The sequence below is a fragment of the Coccidioides immitis genome (genome assembly GCF_000149335.2).
Source record: "Coccidioides immitis RS genomic scaffold supercont3.4, whole genome shotgun sequence".
NCBI lineage: Eukaryota > Fungi > Ascomycota > Eurotiomycetes > Onygenales > Onygenaceae > Coccidioides > Coccidioides immitis.
The window spans coordinates 1799890-1814689 of NW_004504311.1; the positions used below are offsets into that span (position 1 = coordinate 1799890).

A 14800-nucleotide genomic window follows, 5' to 3' on the forward strand; every position below is an offset into this window, starting at 1 on the left:
TGTATGTAGGTGATCTCATCCATGCATATCATGTATCGATGCCACATGGCTGGTAACAGTTGCATTTTTTGTCAGAGCGAACATCACTTGTAGTGGATGTGGAGTCGAGGGTTGAGGACCGATTGCGTCGTTAGTAGGACTCCGGCCCCGAGAGCCTGTCTCGGGGGTTTCCAGGCCGGCAAAGCCCTTGGAAGCATCAGCACCAGGCGTACTTCGTGTCCCAGGCCACAGCCACAGCCAAGGCCTTGACAGGGGCGCCCATCAGGTAGGGCTGGGGCTGTGAGACCGCACCGATTAGGAAAGGCGCGCGGTGGGAAATGAGGTGTCAGACCCGCTGTCGCCAAGCTCTCGAGACAAAACACCAACAACACTTGACTTCAAATCTGACCCGAGACCTTCTTTCAGTTATTCTCTTTTTTTTTTTCTTTCTCTTCCCTTTCCTTGACCACTCATTCCTATTTGCCTCTTTTCATTCGTTTTCACTCCGGCTCTACCCCGCCTCTTTGCTCTCCCTTGCTCTGTTGACTTGTCTAACCCTCTTTCGTGCGGTCTGACACAACACGGCCTCGAGCAACGCCTTGGGAGCCTGACCAGGCTCTCATCACCTTCTCTCCAGTCGCACCCCGTCAGACATTTCGGACTTATTGTCTGCTCCCTCTTCACTGGCCAAGAGCGCCTCAAGGAGGGGCACGACTCCCCCCAAAGTCATCGCTTTTCCAATGCGGCACGCCCCCGGGTAGAACCTAGCGCGTTTCACATTTGTATGGTCCGTCCATACCCGGAGAGCACATCAACCTGTCCCTGGAATTCAAGCCTGCAACGTCCATCTCTTTTGTTGTCATCGTGCATATCGAGGACTGAAGAAAGACCGGTGGCTCCATTCGGAGCGATTCGCCAAAATTCGTTCATACAGGAGCCAGACGTCGCTCCTTCGAGAGCCCGGGTTCGACCCTTCCTTTCGTGATTCTACATCTGGCTTCCGGCCAAGAGAGGGATACAGAGATCCTGATCTGCCGTCCAAGATGTATGTCCCTAATTCAAAATGGACTTGGTCTTTTGTCTTCGTGACAACCATCCAAGCTGCGTGTATTCTCGCTTTTGAGTCGTCAGTACTATCCTTCCCACCCTGATATAACTATGCGAGTGAGTTGCCAACTGTATATTTCAACAGTTATGTTTTTGCTAGGTTCCAAACACAACTCAAAGGCGATGCAGAGAGCCAAACCCAGTCAAAAACTATTCCCACCTTTTTAACACTTTATATCTTTGGATTTGTATACGAATTAGTTTTGGTATACGATGCGCTGCGTCTTAAAAACACCATCCAAGTGATTGGACTTTGCGTTTGCAATCTGGGCCTCCTGATCTATGGCGCTGTCCAGACGGACCAAATCAAGGATGCCGTCAATACTTTGAGTATGCTAGGAAATATCAACGGTGAAGTCTGGGGCGAGATGAAGCCATTCTTGATTGCAATTCCTTGCATCATAGGTCTTGGAACCGTTCTTATGGCTTTTCTTGCCTGGAAGCTCTATGACGAATTTGCATGGACCATCTACAAGCATATCAGCGCCGACCTACGGATGAAGCGTCGGTACCTTACATATCAGGTCCGTAAAACTTTATCAGATCTGGCATGACAAAATTCTGATGGACTGACGTTTATATGAATAGATTTACATCGCTCTGCTGAAGTTTGATTTTTTCTTTTTCCTTGGTTTTACTGTCCAATTCGTTGTTATTGTTACCGACAAGGCGACTGTTGAATTTGCCCTTACATTGGCCGCCATTCCAGTCACGATTCTCATTCTTGTCATGGCTGCGTTTTGGACTCGGCGGGAGAACACACCTGGAATGATCGTCATCATCGTAAGTGTCATCGCAGCTTCCTCTCCTCAGCCCCCCTGATTCGTAGCTAATATATGCCGTTTTTCCAGCTGCTTTATTTTGGAGGTCTTGCATACTTCCTTTTCAAGCTCGTTCGAATGTACTCTGCTGCCCGTGAAAAGGCGTACCTGCCAGCCCGACGATCGTTGACTTTCTTCGCCGTGATCACAATCATCTTGATTATTATGACCATAATCAATGCATGTGTCTGTACTCACAATTTCAACAAGGGGCTGAAACCTCATATCTCGGGGAGAAGATCAGCTCGAGATGATGAAAAAGGACGTGGAACCGAAATGCATGGCCGTCTTTCTCACGGGCCTGTCCCAACTCGCATGACGATTGATTAAGCAATGATGCAAAAATAATTACCTAGGGAAGCTGAGGCTCCAACAAATGCCATTCCTTTGCAATCTCGGCTGCTTTTACTTTGCGAATATACCCATTTGACAGCGACGTTGTGGCCGAAGAATTGTTTTCATCTCAGAGAAGGAAATCTTCGAGTCACGATTAATTCATTTCCTTTTTTGGCCGTCTGATCCACTTAGCTCTATTCATTGATGATACCAGCTGTACTATTTTTTTTTTGGTTTGTTAGAAATCTGGTTCGACATCCTCTCTTTTTTCTTTATCATCTTTTTCCCCCTATTTTTTCTCTTTTCTCTTCTTTTTTTTTTTTTTTTTACAAAATTTAAATCAAAAAAAACTTCTCAAGAATGTCTTCCCCCCTTCGAATTTCTTACTGTACTTGGTACTATTAAGAGAAAGGGGACCATTATTGGGAAGTGGAAATGGGGTTTTGGGAGTTTACATAGCGATGAAATCAGATACCTAATTCTCGTGAAGAGCCTTTCCATCCCTGCCGCTGAGATATTCACTGGTAGATACTCCGTAGCTGTGTAGGAGGATGACTTGCGTTGAAGGTCACCGTGTCTCATCGGGCGGCCCCTGAGAGCAGCCGTGACCGCCAGGGGCCAGAGTGTTGCTTACCTAATCATGATAAGTGTCCACTCTGGCACTTTCAGGTTTCGCCTGCGCAGCATCCACGGTTTTCTCCCTCCCAGTCCATCGCTTTTGCTCAAGCTCGGGCGTTGTCTAGTCAGCCTTCTGCGTCCTGTCTCCTGACTCGCCTGTTCTCTCACCCGGAGTCGGATTTTAGTCATCCCATTTCGTTACACAATGGTAAGCGGTCCCAAAACCACCTTCATTGCAACGTCTCCCGATCCTCTCGACAACCGTCCACTGCATCTGCGGTATCTTTCAACGGCAGAACGGGTCCAGCCCTGAAATCCCTCTATACCCTTTCCTTCCTCCCTCTCTAGCTCCCAAGAAAGAATTGTCAAGAGAGCCACAGAAAGAAGAGCACATTAGTTCGCCATGGCCAAACCACGCAAGTCTAACCAGAAGCCTCTACCCCAGGTTTCTTCGTCTCCTCTCGCCTCAGGCGCCGAATCCGGCAACGAAGCCGCCAAAGCTTCCAATCCTACCGGCGCTAGCACCGGCAGCGCCGCATCCTTGAATCGTCCCTCGTCGCCAACTCCTCCCGGCGGACCGCGAACTGCCCTTCGTCGTCGCGCAGCGGCTGATCACAAGGAGTCTGTGCGGAATGCGAGACCGGCATCCACCAGAGCGGCAGGCGCGGGTGGCTCGTCGGGGACCATGTTGAAGCTCTACACGGATGAGAGCCCTGGGTTGAAAGTTGATCCAGTTGTTGTTTTGGTGTTAAGTTTGGGATTTATTTTCTCTGTTGTGGGATTGCATGGTAAGTTGCTTTTTGTCCCCTCTTTTATCTGCTTCTTCTTTTCTGCTCCTTAGGCGGCAGTTTTGGTTTTCCTTTGACTCAGGCTCGCTAATGCTTTGAGCAATGAACAGTCATCGCCAAAATTACTCGCAAATTCTCTTCATAGAGTAGTCGCTGGTTGGTTCGCTTACCTTCGCTCCCGCTACGACAACAGTTATGTTTCTGCGCCAACGAAACGTATACTGGACTTTACGACGTGTTTCTTGATGGGCGCTGCAGACTTAGTATTCTGTGTGATGCGCTATTACCCCGGATATCATGTTAGGAGTGGGGCTTGCATGGAAACCCGAATGGCCACCGTTAGCGTACACGAATCTATGCGCTCTATACCTTTATTTCGCCTTCGCTAATCCTGCAGTGTTTGGTGATGGAACCATCCCTTATATCTTTTGATCGATATCTACCCTCTCCTACTACCACCTTTTTTTTTTGGCCGGTGTTGCTCGCATTCCCATCTTCATGATTTTGCTAGGGCCTTCTGTGTGTCTTATGTCTTAGAGGGGCCCATGTTTTGTTGTTGCAATGCCTTGTTTATTTTTTTTATTTTTTTTTGTTGTTTTATTTTCCCTTGTAAATTAATAGATATTCCAAGGATAGCATCTATGCTTTACTTGAAGACAGGTCAACTAAGGCATGCAGCGACTGCAATATGCTTACTTGACTATTCAGTATTCAGCCATGATGAATGCTATAGTGAGATAGTACTGGCCTCAACTTGTCCATGGTAAGGTGTCCAGATGTCAGGTAGTTGTAGGTGCCAGCATCCTTGATCAGAAATAGCAAGGATACTACGCTTCTATGACCATGGCTACAAGTTTTATTTCATTGGCCAAGGCATAAGCCAAACGCTATAACAGTTGCGGGATGGAGCATCTTATCAGGTTTCTACAATCATACCTTAAGATACATCTCTTCATTGATCATTTATCTATAGATCAACCAAGACTAAAACCTGCTTCCCAGGGGAAGAATGTCATTATTTGGCATAGTTAAATGGAAGCTAGTCACTCCTCTTCACCAACAGGATTAACCTGAAACTTCTTCCTCCCCGAACCAACTAGCTGCTTAAGCTTCACACGATTTGCCTGCGCATCCATCTTTTTCTCAATTTTCTGTATCTCCTCCTCCGGATCAACAGCTTCCTCAGAGACAAACTCCAGCACCAATTTCCTCCCCAAAAGATGGGTATTGCGAAGTGCATCCATCGCATTCTCCGCCTCACGAGCACTGACAAAGTCCGCAAATGCGAAACCACGGGCTGTGCGGTCGAATTTCTTGGGCACGCGTACCGAGCGGAGTTGTCCGTATGCGCCGAAGAGAGATTGAACGTCCTTCTTGGTGGCTTGGAAAGGCAAGTTTTTGATAATGATCTTCGTCCTGCGAGCCGCGTTTTTCTTTGCCGCGTCCTGGCGTCTTTGTTGCTCTGCTGAATCCGTTGCCTTGTGTGAGGGTCTGATGACCAGTTCATGCTGGTCGAGCTTATACCCGTTCATCGCAGCAAGGGCAGCTTGGGCCTGGGCTCTGGTTCTGAATTCCACGAAGCCGAATCCCATGCTCAGCCTCTCGCCGGGGTTCTTTGGATCGGGCTTTGTTTTAACCTGGGCGGACAAGAAACCGTCGAGAGGTTTGAACACGTCCATTAAGCTGGAGGTAGTGGTGGAGAAGTTCAAATTCCGAACATAGAGTGTCGAGCTTTCGACTTCATTCTCAGGCTCACCGGCCTTGAATGTTTCTGAGGTTGAAAACGCGGGAGCTACAGCCTTTTGTGGCTGAACGGCAATATGCGTGGTGGGTTTACCTTCAAAAAGGCCCTTGGGAGCTTTCTCCAGGAAAAGTATGGAATCTCCCAACTTCCTGTAGGCAAGACCTCTGAACGCTTTCTGGCACTCATCTGGCATACTAAACTCAACAATTGCAATGGTACCACTAGGCGGCATTAGAAGCCGCGTGATCTGTCCATACGGGTCAAATAGCTTTTTGAGGTCTTCAGCTTTCACTCCAAATGAGAAATTCTTCACAAGAATCGCCGTATTTCCACGCTCACGCTGTTTGAACGAATCCAGGTTTACGCCATTAGCGCTGAAGTAAGCCTTCGTTTCCTGGATTATATGCGTTTCTGCATGAGCTTGTTTCACTGCAGCGTCTGACGAAGTCGGGTCCAAAATCGCCGATTTCGGTACCCCCAACCGTTCTGCTACAGATGCCATCACAGCATCCGCCTAGGAGAGGGTTAAATAATTGAATATGGAGATAAAACTAGGTGGCACTTGACATACATTCATATAGAGAGAATTCCAAGTAAATGTAGAAGACGCTGCTTCAGCTCTCCGTTTAATCTGCTGTTGCCTCTTTAACGGCAATTTTGATAACTCGTACTCGTTAATCTTATACGTCTTTTTCGAAGATGCAGGTAATACATGCATAAGCCGTCCTTGGAAATCTTTTCCATCTAATTGCTTGTATGCCTCGATGGCGGAGTCTGGGTCAAAAAACTGCGCGTATGCAAATCCTTTGCTTGTCGAATGACGAGAGTCGAATGCAACATGTAACTAAATCAAGTCAGCAAACTTATTCATCACAGAACAGTGTTGCATAACTGTAATGAGTGAGGGCCGTCATTCAGATACAGAGGCATCTACTAAAATACTCTTTCCTAAGTTCACATCATTTGCATAGCATCTGATGTCCCTATCAGGGTATTCATCATGCGACGGGATAGCAAGGAATTATTGGGCTGGGAAGTGGTCGCATAGGACGAATCGGTAAGATCTTACCTCTTCTAATTTCCCAAAACGAGCGAATTCGCTTTGAAGATCTTCCTCGGTTGTATCATATGGTAGATTGCGGATAAATAGGCGCCCAGTTTCCCGAATTAATTTCACATTCGCGTCAATCGCGTCAGTTGACCCAGCGGGGTCCTTATCTTCTTTTTCAGCGGAGACATCCGAATGATCAGTCGTCGGCTCGTGTTGAATGCGATGGCTCACTGGCGGTGAGGCGTTTGTGGTTTCAGCCACTAGACGGCCTGCATCCTCTTCGTCGTCAAGCAAACCTAGCAAGCGACTCGTTCTCGACCTAAGCCAGTCAGCATCACTTTGCGGTGCAGATTCCGCAGGCTCTGCCGTAGCCTGGGCGTCATTGTTCAGCTCTCTGTTGCTTAACCCAGTACTCAAGGACTGTGAAGTTTCAGAAGACTCTTTAGGTAAGTCGGGCTCTAGGGCTGCTTTGACTCTTTTGGTTGGCATTTCGTTTGGGATCTCGGCATTCTTTGAATCCTTGTTATGAAAAGGCAAGCTAGTAGTTAGATCTGTTCCTGTATCCGCCCAGGTCTTAGTCTTTGTTGGCGCCTGCATAGTGTTGAGAAATTCCTGCAGTTTTGGGTCATCTTCCTCAAGACCTCGTTTTCGTTTTAATGAGCCAGATTTGGAGCTGGTATCTGCATCACGAGGGGAGCTATTCCTAGCTTTTGACCTCGAATTTACTTCAGGAGCAGCATCTACCTTGAAATTAGGTTAGCTTCATATATCCTTTGATGGTCAGCACAATCTCTGACCAAGCTACAGAGGACGCAGTGACATCAGTTTCCCAATACTCACAGGCTTGGCCAGTTCCACGGCAATCTTTGACATTCTGATAAATGTCTTGTTAAAGTAGTTGACTGCATTCTGGGCGGAGTTATGGTCTTTGAATCCCACAAACCCGATTCGCCGTTTGGGAATGACATGAGCATCGGTGACCTCGAAACGGCTGGCAAAATGACTTCGAAGCCCATCATTATTTAGTGTAGGCGGCAAGCCTGACACAAAGACTCTTGTGATTTCCATCACCAGAAAGCAAGGCTGCAAACAATGTGCACTTTGCTGTTCTGGTGAGCACGATGGGATGGGAATTCTTGTTGTGTGGGAGCAAGAAAGAAAACTTTTTTTCCGCCTGTTAAGCAGAGAGATGGTCCGTGCACAGAGCTAACGAAGCCATGGAGAGCGCCCCCCCAAAGCACCCTCATTCTCTTCCATACATCATGATGAACTGCTTGTGAGAACGATCTTCCCCAAAGCCTAACAACATCTGCTATCCCGCCGAGCCTCTGTCCCTTACAGAACACCACTTGACTAGTACAAAAAGGGGACTCCCCTCCTAGATTCGCAATGGCTTCCGAAAAACGCGAGAAACCCGAGGGAAAGCTTGAAGGTGACTCTTGTTCACTGCCTCTTTACTCTTATTACTACCATGGTTACTTCCGTCGAGGCATTTGCAAACATGGCTAACTGGGTCTTTTTCTTTCCCAAAGCTCAAATCAAGTCCGCTGATATGGTGAGATTGCCTGATCCCTCATTACTCGGCGCGTAATGGAACGGCCTTCGCTAATGCTTGTGTGCGTAACAGAATGAGGACATGCAGCAGGAGGCAATCGAAGTTGGTACGAATACCTCACGACTTGAAGTATAAACGCGATATCTTTACTGATGCGCTCGTTGCATTGCAGCTAAGGAGGCAATGGAGAAATTTCACATCGAAAAGGTATGTTTGCGCTTTGCGAACGGCCACGCAGCGCGGGGTAAGCTAACGAGTGCTATAGGACATTGCCCAATATATCAAGAAAGAAGTACGAGAACCTTGACATAACTTTTCTATCTGCACTCCATAATGGCGCTAAAACATGACCAGTTTGACTCTCGGAAGGGCGCAACATGGCACTGCATCGTTGGGCGAAACTTTGGAAGCTTTGTGACACATGGTACATCTGACCCCTATCTGTATTTATTTCGCTTTTACGACTACTGGCTATTTGCTGACAAAAATAACAGAAACCAAGCATTTCATTTACTTCTACTTGGGGCACTGTGCCATTTTGTTATTTAAGACCCAATAAATACTCCGCTGGACCCTTTATGTTGCTGTCGCCGGCTGTCGTGCTCTTCACCATTTTTCAGACTTTATTGTGCGACAAGTGTCAGCCGAGAAAAGTGAAATGCAAAATAGCATGAGATACAGTTGTGACTTTTCCTACTTTGCCCTTTCGCCAGTTTTTATCACAATCGGGTTTTGATTCGAAGTTCTTTCTGATTTGTACAGCGACTGAAGATCCTTGCTCGCCTTTCCCAGGTCCATTTCCCTTACGGGTGGTGTTGAAAGGGTCAGATTTCTGCACTTAATTTCCCTGTCCATCTCCATTTATCCTTTGAATTTTTCGCGAGGACAATTGCAAAAGATAATACTACTTCAACGTGCATGTTTCCACCATCTATAACTTGCATCATACAGCACCTTATTTAAATTGAACTCCCTTCGGACTAGCACAGGCAATGCCTCAACTTACCACTAGCAAACATCATTCAGCATGTAGATGTTGGAAATGAATTTCAGTCAGCCTGGATCCTACCTTAGAAGGTAGCGATCAGTGATATTGGTCTTTCTATGTGATGCTACTGGAATCAGGAAATTTGGAGGTTTCCAGGAAGGATTTCGGTATTCCTGGCTTGATTGATATGTGTAACATGAAGAACTGCGCAAAGTGCTGCACGTTCAAACAGGTAACCAATCACGCGAGCCAAGCGGCTAGGAGTTCATGAGCGGTGTCGAGATAGACCATTCATATGTATTCCATATCATGTTCAGCTTTGACATCAACTACAGCATTATGGTCACAGTAAACAATTCTTTACATAGAGCGTTACATCAAGGTCGCGTATTTCTACAGACTTATTAATAGCATCATAACACAGGGGATATCTGTGAAAAAAGCGACACATCCCAAAGCCAAAGTAACGCCGTCTCCTCCCAGCCTAGGTAAAAATGCCGCCTCAAAGCGATGTACACCATAGTAGATCCGAAAGCTAGTTGATCACCTGGGCTATGCACAATTGTACTCCGCATAGTTAACTATCACTTATAACCGTAATATCCTCCTGGTGGGAACTGTCCTGGTCCAGCATTGGCACCTGAAGCGACTGGAGGTGGACCTTGGCCTCCCTGCATATGCTGGGATTGGACATCGGGTCGGTATCTAACCCCATGTAAGCTTCTTGAATTTTAGGCTAAGACCAACGAGTCTCTTTCAGACGGGAATCATTCGCATACTTTATATCCTGTGTAAACCGGCAGATGTGACAATATACTTCCTGCGCAACGGAAGTAAGTTAGATCCGTTTTGCTAATTTCAAGGAAGAAGCCTTACCTTGTACTTATGGAATGCCAACGGAATAACAGGCTATATATGTGAAGATGAGGTTAGAAAGCGGTTCCGCACAAGGAATGAACCAGGCCCAAGCATACCACGAAACATACTGTAAACCATGGCCTGGTGAGCAATTATTAGCCATTCAAGCTTCAGTGTTTTGGCTATATCACAGCCGGGTTTTAATAGCCGGTAGCCACTTACCACCGAGTGATGCATTGAGCAGACCAATTTCCGCCTATCGAGGGACCTATTTAGCACCAAGATTATTGAGCCGCTTATCCTAACGGGGTTTTCTCACAGTTCTGGCATTGTGCCGTTATATTTTCGTATCCTTGGAGCCGCGAGGTAAATTCTAAACCATCCTGTCGGTTAAACTGAAATGGCGAGCTGGCAGATTTCCCGCAAGATGCAACACACGTTCTGGACTTACCATGCGTCCCGAAAGTAATACAAATCGCCATTCTTGGATTTTCTTTGTTTATCTCTGGACAGCACTAACCACAGAAGGGTAAAAGGGACAACTCCGCGAAATATATGAAAATCGAAGAATCTGAGTCTGAGAAGCAGCGTAACCACCAAGCAATTTTCGTTTCTGCCACGATGATGACAATAATGAAGCCGAGCGCGAATTACGTCGGCGGACTTATGCCCAGAACCAGCCACACCTGCCCAGCCGCCAAGCTCCACATCATTATGTAACTAGACCATGCTGGGTATGTGTGGCGGTGCAGTCGTCGATCAATCGTGGCTCGGAACGCGACATCAGGAACGACGTCTGTAAGTTGACGAGATCAGGGAAGATAACCAGGGGGGCAGACAATCCTACAAGTATGAAATATTCTCGTAGAACCCAGTGTTGAATGTGTGCAGAGAATCTGCTAACCCCCTGCCTCCGTTGAATGACGTCTTTACCGTTCGGCAACGTGACGTGCATCCGTGGTTCAAGCAAGATCTCGGTGCCGCGAAAGCGCATCAGGAGTGGGGTTCTGGCTGCAACCAGTGGAATAGAGCCTGTTTATGTGGACCTCATGGGCATATATATATAAGGTCGGGTAGTCTGCTCTGCAGATTAACTTCAATCCCATTTCCCGTGTCGTTTCTCAGTATTGCATTCTCGCCTCTGCTGGCATCTCTTGCTCCATTTTCTTTCCAGGCGCAATCTTGAATTACAAATCTTCTTTCCCGCATTGTGGGCCACTTTGCAGAAGATGAAAGCCGCCAGCATCAAATTAAACAGTGGCTACGAGATGCCTCTGGTAGGCTTCGGCCTTTGGAAGGTCAACAATGATACCTGCGCTGAACAAGTGTATAACGCAATTAAAGTAGGGTATCGTTGCTTCGATGGCGCTTGTGGTATGTATGGATAATTTCTTTGCTCTTTCTTAAGTTTATCCCTATGTATGTTGGCGGTATCCCTATGAAGGATTGACATCATGAGTGTCGATGCCATGATGGAATGGATTATATATGTATACCCAAGGATTTTTTTTTTGTCGCAACTTGCCTTGGTTTTACAAAGGGAACTTAAATATAAGGGTCAAGACCTCTTCCCTCTAGCACAACGAGGGAAGATGGCCTAGTGGGCTAACTATCTAATGCAGATAGTTGCACCTGCTCTAGCTTGGTTCTAGACGAGTGTTTCCACTGCATGGAGTTGACCCCTTAATTGCGGTGCTCCTATGAGGCTTGGAATTCCCTCTCCGTTGCCTTGGCGATTTTCACCTGGGCTGGACCCTTGTGGACTACTCGTCTCCGGCACACGGGCTGTTGAGTTCGGGCGAACCTAGCAGCTTGGGGCACCAGGATGCATGCGCGATAACGGGTCGGTTAGTCGTGTTCGCGACTCAACCCCCCACCTCCTGTTTTGTTTCACAGCAACATCTCACGACAAAGGTACATTCTACCCCTTGTGTCTTAAGGTACAGCACTAATAGCCTACCGTTAAGGTTGCAAGTTAGAATACTGGGGTTGCACGTTGATATTATATGACATTTTTTCTGCGTTCTGTTTCCCCATTACAAACATGGTTGTTCACATGCGCCATCCATTTGATACGCGATAGGCCTATTTACATATATGCAAAATGGTATCTAACTAGATTACAACGCAGACTACGGAAATGAGGTCGAAGCAGGTCAGGGGGTAGCTCGCGCAATCAAAGATGGTTTAGTTAAGAGGGAGGATCTCTTCCTTGTCTCTAAGCTGTGGAACACTTTTCATGACCCAGAACACGTCGAACCAATTTGTAAAAAGCAGTTGGCAGATTGGGGCATTGATTATTTTGATCTCTACCTAATCCATTTTCCAATTGCTTTGAAGTATGTCGATCCATCAGTCCGCTATCCGCCAGGCTTCACATACGAAGGGAACAAAATAATCCTTAGCAACGCATCTACCCAGCAAACTTGGACCGCAATGGAGAGCCTCGTGGACAAGAAACTCACCCGGAGCATTGGAATCAGTAACTTCAATGCCCAGCTCATCATGGACTTACTCCGATATGCGCGTATACCTCCTGCAACGCTTCAAATCGAGCACCACCCATACCTCACTCAACCAGATTTGGTCAGGTACGCCCAGAAATCAGGTATCGCGGTGACTGCATACTCCTCCTTTGGCCCGCAGAGCTTCGTTGAGCTGGAAATGGAGGCCGCCAAGAGAGCGCCCCTCCTCCTGGAGCATCCTGATATCAAGTCCATCGCTCAGGATCACGGAAAGGCTCCTTCACAAGTTTTGCTGCGCTGGGCCACCCAGCGTGGCATTGCTGTTATCCCGAAAAGCAACAATCCCAATCGCTTGGCTATGAACTTGGATGTCCTTGGATTTGATTTGACAGAAGACGAGATCAAGACAATTAGCGGATTAAACCAAGGACTTAGATTCAATAATCCTCCACGTGTAAGTTTTGATCTCCTTGAATCTTCCTCGCACCAAAGAGCGATCTGGCTGACCTGTTGATTTTCATATTCTTCACAGTACGGTTTCGATCTCTCCATTTTTGCCTAGAAAGGATGACCTTTAAGTAGTGCTGGTTGAAGTATAGATGATATGGTTTACCCCACGACTGATTCTACAGTCTGGATCCTAATAAACTTTAAAGGTGGTTCATCTCGATCCAATCTTGATGGGACTATTTCTACAGATTGAGTTAGGATTTCAGATATACGCCAATATAAAAAAGATGAGTTGATATTGAAAATGGACCATGTAAAGTCTAAGAACTAAAAGTCCCTCTACCTGTGCATATTAGAGCATGTACTTCGTATAGTGCCGCCCGTTAGCTGCGACATATGTCTGCAGTTAAAGGTATTGGGATCCTTCGCTCGGATATTATACGCTCCAATGATTGTTCGTTCGAAGCCGTATCCTTTTTCAATTCCCGCCACCTTGACCTTTGCAACAACCATGAAGAACTTCCAGTGAAGGCTTATGAAAGTCCACCGGTTGCATCCTTATGATGTAGTCGACCGGCACCCTTTGAAGGAATTTGCTGCTGCAAACCATTTCTCATAGCGGACAAATCTCTTCGGGGGGCCACAGTTGGACGGCAAAGAAAGTTTATACCAAGGGCAAGAGTCGCATTTGGAATTCCAAGTTCCACACCTTCTTTGGGGATCTGGAGCGGAAGATCAATGTGGCGATAAAACTCAATAGACCACGCCATTCAAGACTCGAATTTACGAGTCTAGAGAATTCTAAGAGGTGTAAATGTCTGTTAGCCTTCCACGGGCTTGCTCCGGTGCCTGGCTGTTAGGTGTTGGGGGTTTGCCGCTTTAAATATAGGGGTGATTCCCCGACCTGCCTCCCAATCCATATCCGGAGAATTCTCCTTCAGTGCCTTAACCACTTGCTACGCAATGGGCGCTTCTCCTTCTGCCGCAAACCCTGCCTTTGGATTAGCATCCGCATCTACTCTTTTTCGCTCCCCCTCTCTTTCCTTTTCCATGCCTCTCTTCCATAGCTTCATCAGTGACATAGCTCCATTCTCCTCCGATTCGCGCAGCCACATACCCTGAATCCTCATCGGCACTCGACCTTTCCTCCTCGTAAAGCAATCCGCGTACTGTACGAGCGGTACTGAACGCGGGCCCGAGGATCGAGACAAATCCTGGAGTTCATACCAGGTTTTCGAAAGATGAAATTGCCGATGATAAGGATTCTGGCGGATGCTCACGTTGTGGTCATGTTCGGAAGGATTAATGGTGCATGTTATTCTCGGAGCTGAGGAGGTGGGTTCGGCCTCTTCGGACTCGGGTGCAGAGTTGGTTGGGAATGGTTCATCAGGTGATATTGACGATTCCGGGATGGGAACAGCAATAGGAGAGGCATTGATAGCGTTGGACGCTGCTTGGGCTGTTTCAAATATGGCTAACGCACTGCGACCACTGTTTAAAGCCTTGGGTCTGTAGTCATACTGTATACCCTATCAGCTACGACAAACCGGATAGGAGAATCTTGTTTATATTCTTAAAAAGAAACTGGAGAGATACCTTCAAATTCCAGAACGTAGCAACTTCCCCAAACTTCTGGAGGGCCTTGAGCACGGTTCGACTCTGTGCAAGGTTTCGTGGAGCAGGTACCATCGTAATATGGACCTGTCGCTGGGTAACCGTTGACCGGAAAGCTGACGCCATGTTTGCGAGCCGCCAGGCGGCGACAGGGTAATCGCTTTGAGCCCAATCGGGCTATCGCTTTCAGCTATAACCGTCAAAGTAGAACCTGCTTCTCGGTGCGCCGTGGTTTCGTCACTTTGCCTGGAGCTTTCAACTTCGGCAGCTGAAATGAAAGTTTCCGGTCCAGGAGCTTCACGTGACGCGGATCTTTCTGCGCAAGCCGGCATTCGGGAGTTGACATCTTCCCGGCGGGTCGAAGCCAGCGGCGCAAACAACTTTGTCACTTGGGCATTTTGTCTATTAAGGAGTAGAGTATGTTGG

General features: G+C 47.2%; 7 protein-coding genes across 7 annotated transcripts; 4 read left to right on the forward strand and 3 right to left on the reverse strand.

Moving 5' to 3' along the window:
• Nucleotides 1-402: 402 nt before the first annotated feature.
• On the forward strand, nt 403-2734 carry CIMG_04911 (uncharacterized protein). The gene is made up of 4 exons (XM_001245469.2): nt 403-1105; nt 1172-1610; nt 1675-1869; nt 1938-2734. The coding sequence occupies exons 1-4, from the start codon at nt 1023-1025 to the stop codon at nt 2235-2237; spliced, it is 1017 nt and encodes a 338-aa protein (XP_001245470.2). The 5' UTR covers nt 403-1022; the 3' UTR covers nt 2238-2734.
• Nucleotides 2735-2943: 209 nt separating this feature from the next.
• CIMG_04912 (translocon protein Sec61beta) lies at nt 2944-4309 on the forward strand. The gene is made up of 3 exons (XM_001245470.2): nt 2944-3069; nt 3307-3649; nt 3760-4309. Exons 1-3 carry the CDS (start codon nt 3067-3069, stop codon nt 3792-3794), a joined length of 381 nt encoding a protein of 126 aa, XP_001245471.1. The 5' UTR covers nt 2944-3066; the 3' UTR covers nt 3795-4309.
• Nucleotides 4310-4545: 236 nt separating this feature from the next.
• CIMG_04913 (multiple RNA-binding domain-containing protein 1) lies at nt 4546-7567 on the reverse strand. Its single transcript, XM_001245471.2, has 4 exons — nt 7285-7567; nt 6463-7188; nt 5965-6237; nt 4546-5907 (listed from the first exon to the last, which is right to left on the reverse strand). Exons 1-4 carry the CDS (start codon nt 7510-7512, stop codon nt 4693-4695), a joined length of 2442 nt encoding a protein of 813 aa, XP_001245472.1. The 5' UTR covers nt 7513-7567; the 3' UTR covers nt 4546-4692.
• A 157-nt stretch (nt 7568-7724) lies between these two features.
• On the forward strand, nt 7725-8985 carry CIMG_04914 (dynein light chain, cytoplasmic). The gene is made up of 7 exons (XM_001245472.2): nt 7725-7876; nt 7977-7999; nt 8072-8105; nt 8172-8206; nt 8265-8291; nt 8354-8423; nt 8494-8985. Exons 1-7 carry the CDS (start codon nt 7834-7836, stop codon nt 8556-8558), a joined length of 297 nt encoding a protein of 98 aa, XP_001245473.1. The 5' UTR covers nt 7725-7833; the 3' UTR covers nt 8559-8985.
• A 474-nt stretch (nt 8986-9459) lies between these two features.
• On the reverse strand, nt 9460-10699 carry CIMG_11431 (rhodopsin family protein). The gene is made up of 7 exons (XM_012358451.1): nt 10297-10699; nt 10165-10218; nt 10068-10101; nt 9962-9986; nt 9864-9896; nt 9767-9807; nt 9460-9692 (listed from the first exon to the last, which is right to left on the reverse strand). The coding sequence occupies exons 1-7, from the start codon at nt 10325-10327 to the stop codon at nt 9572-9574; spliced, it is 339 nt and encodes a 112-aa protein (XP_012213874.1). The 5' UTR covers nt 10328-10699; the 3' UTR covers nt 9460-9571.
• Nucleotides 10700-10958: 259 nt separating this feature from the next.
• On the forward strand, nt 10959-13886 carry CIMG_04915 (NAD(P)H-dependent D-xylose reductase xyl1). The gene is made up of 3 exons (XM_001245473.2): nt 10959-11219; nt 11977-12764; nt 12843-13886. The coding sequence occupies exons 1-3, from the start codon at nt 11075-11077 to the stop codon at nt 12870-12872; spliced, it is 963 nt and encodes a 320-aa protein (XP_001245474.2). The 5' UTR covers nt 10959-11074; the 3' UTR covers nt 12873-13886.
• CIMG_04916 (uncharacterized protein) lies at nt 13031-14592 on the reverse strand. The gene is made up of 2 exons (XM_001245474.2): nt 14357-14592; nt 13031-14280 (listed from the first exon to the last, which is right to left on the reverse strand). Exons 1-2 carry the CDS (start codon nt 14498-14500, stop codon nt 13717-13719), a joined length of 708 nt encoding a protein of 235 aa, XP_001245475.2. The 5' UTR covers nt 14501-14592; the 3' UTR covers nt 13031-13716.
• Nucleotides 14593-14800: the final 208 nt, after the last annotated feature.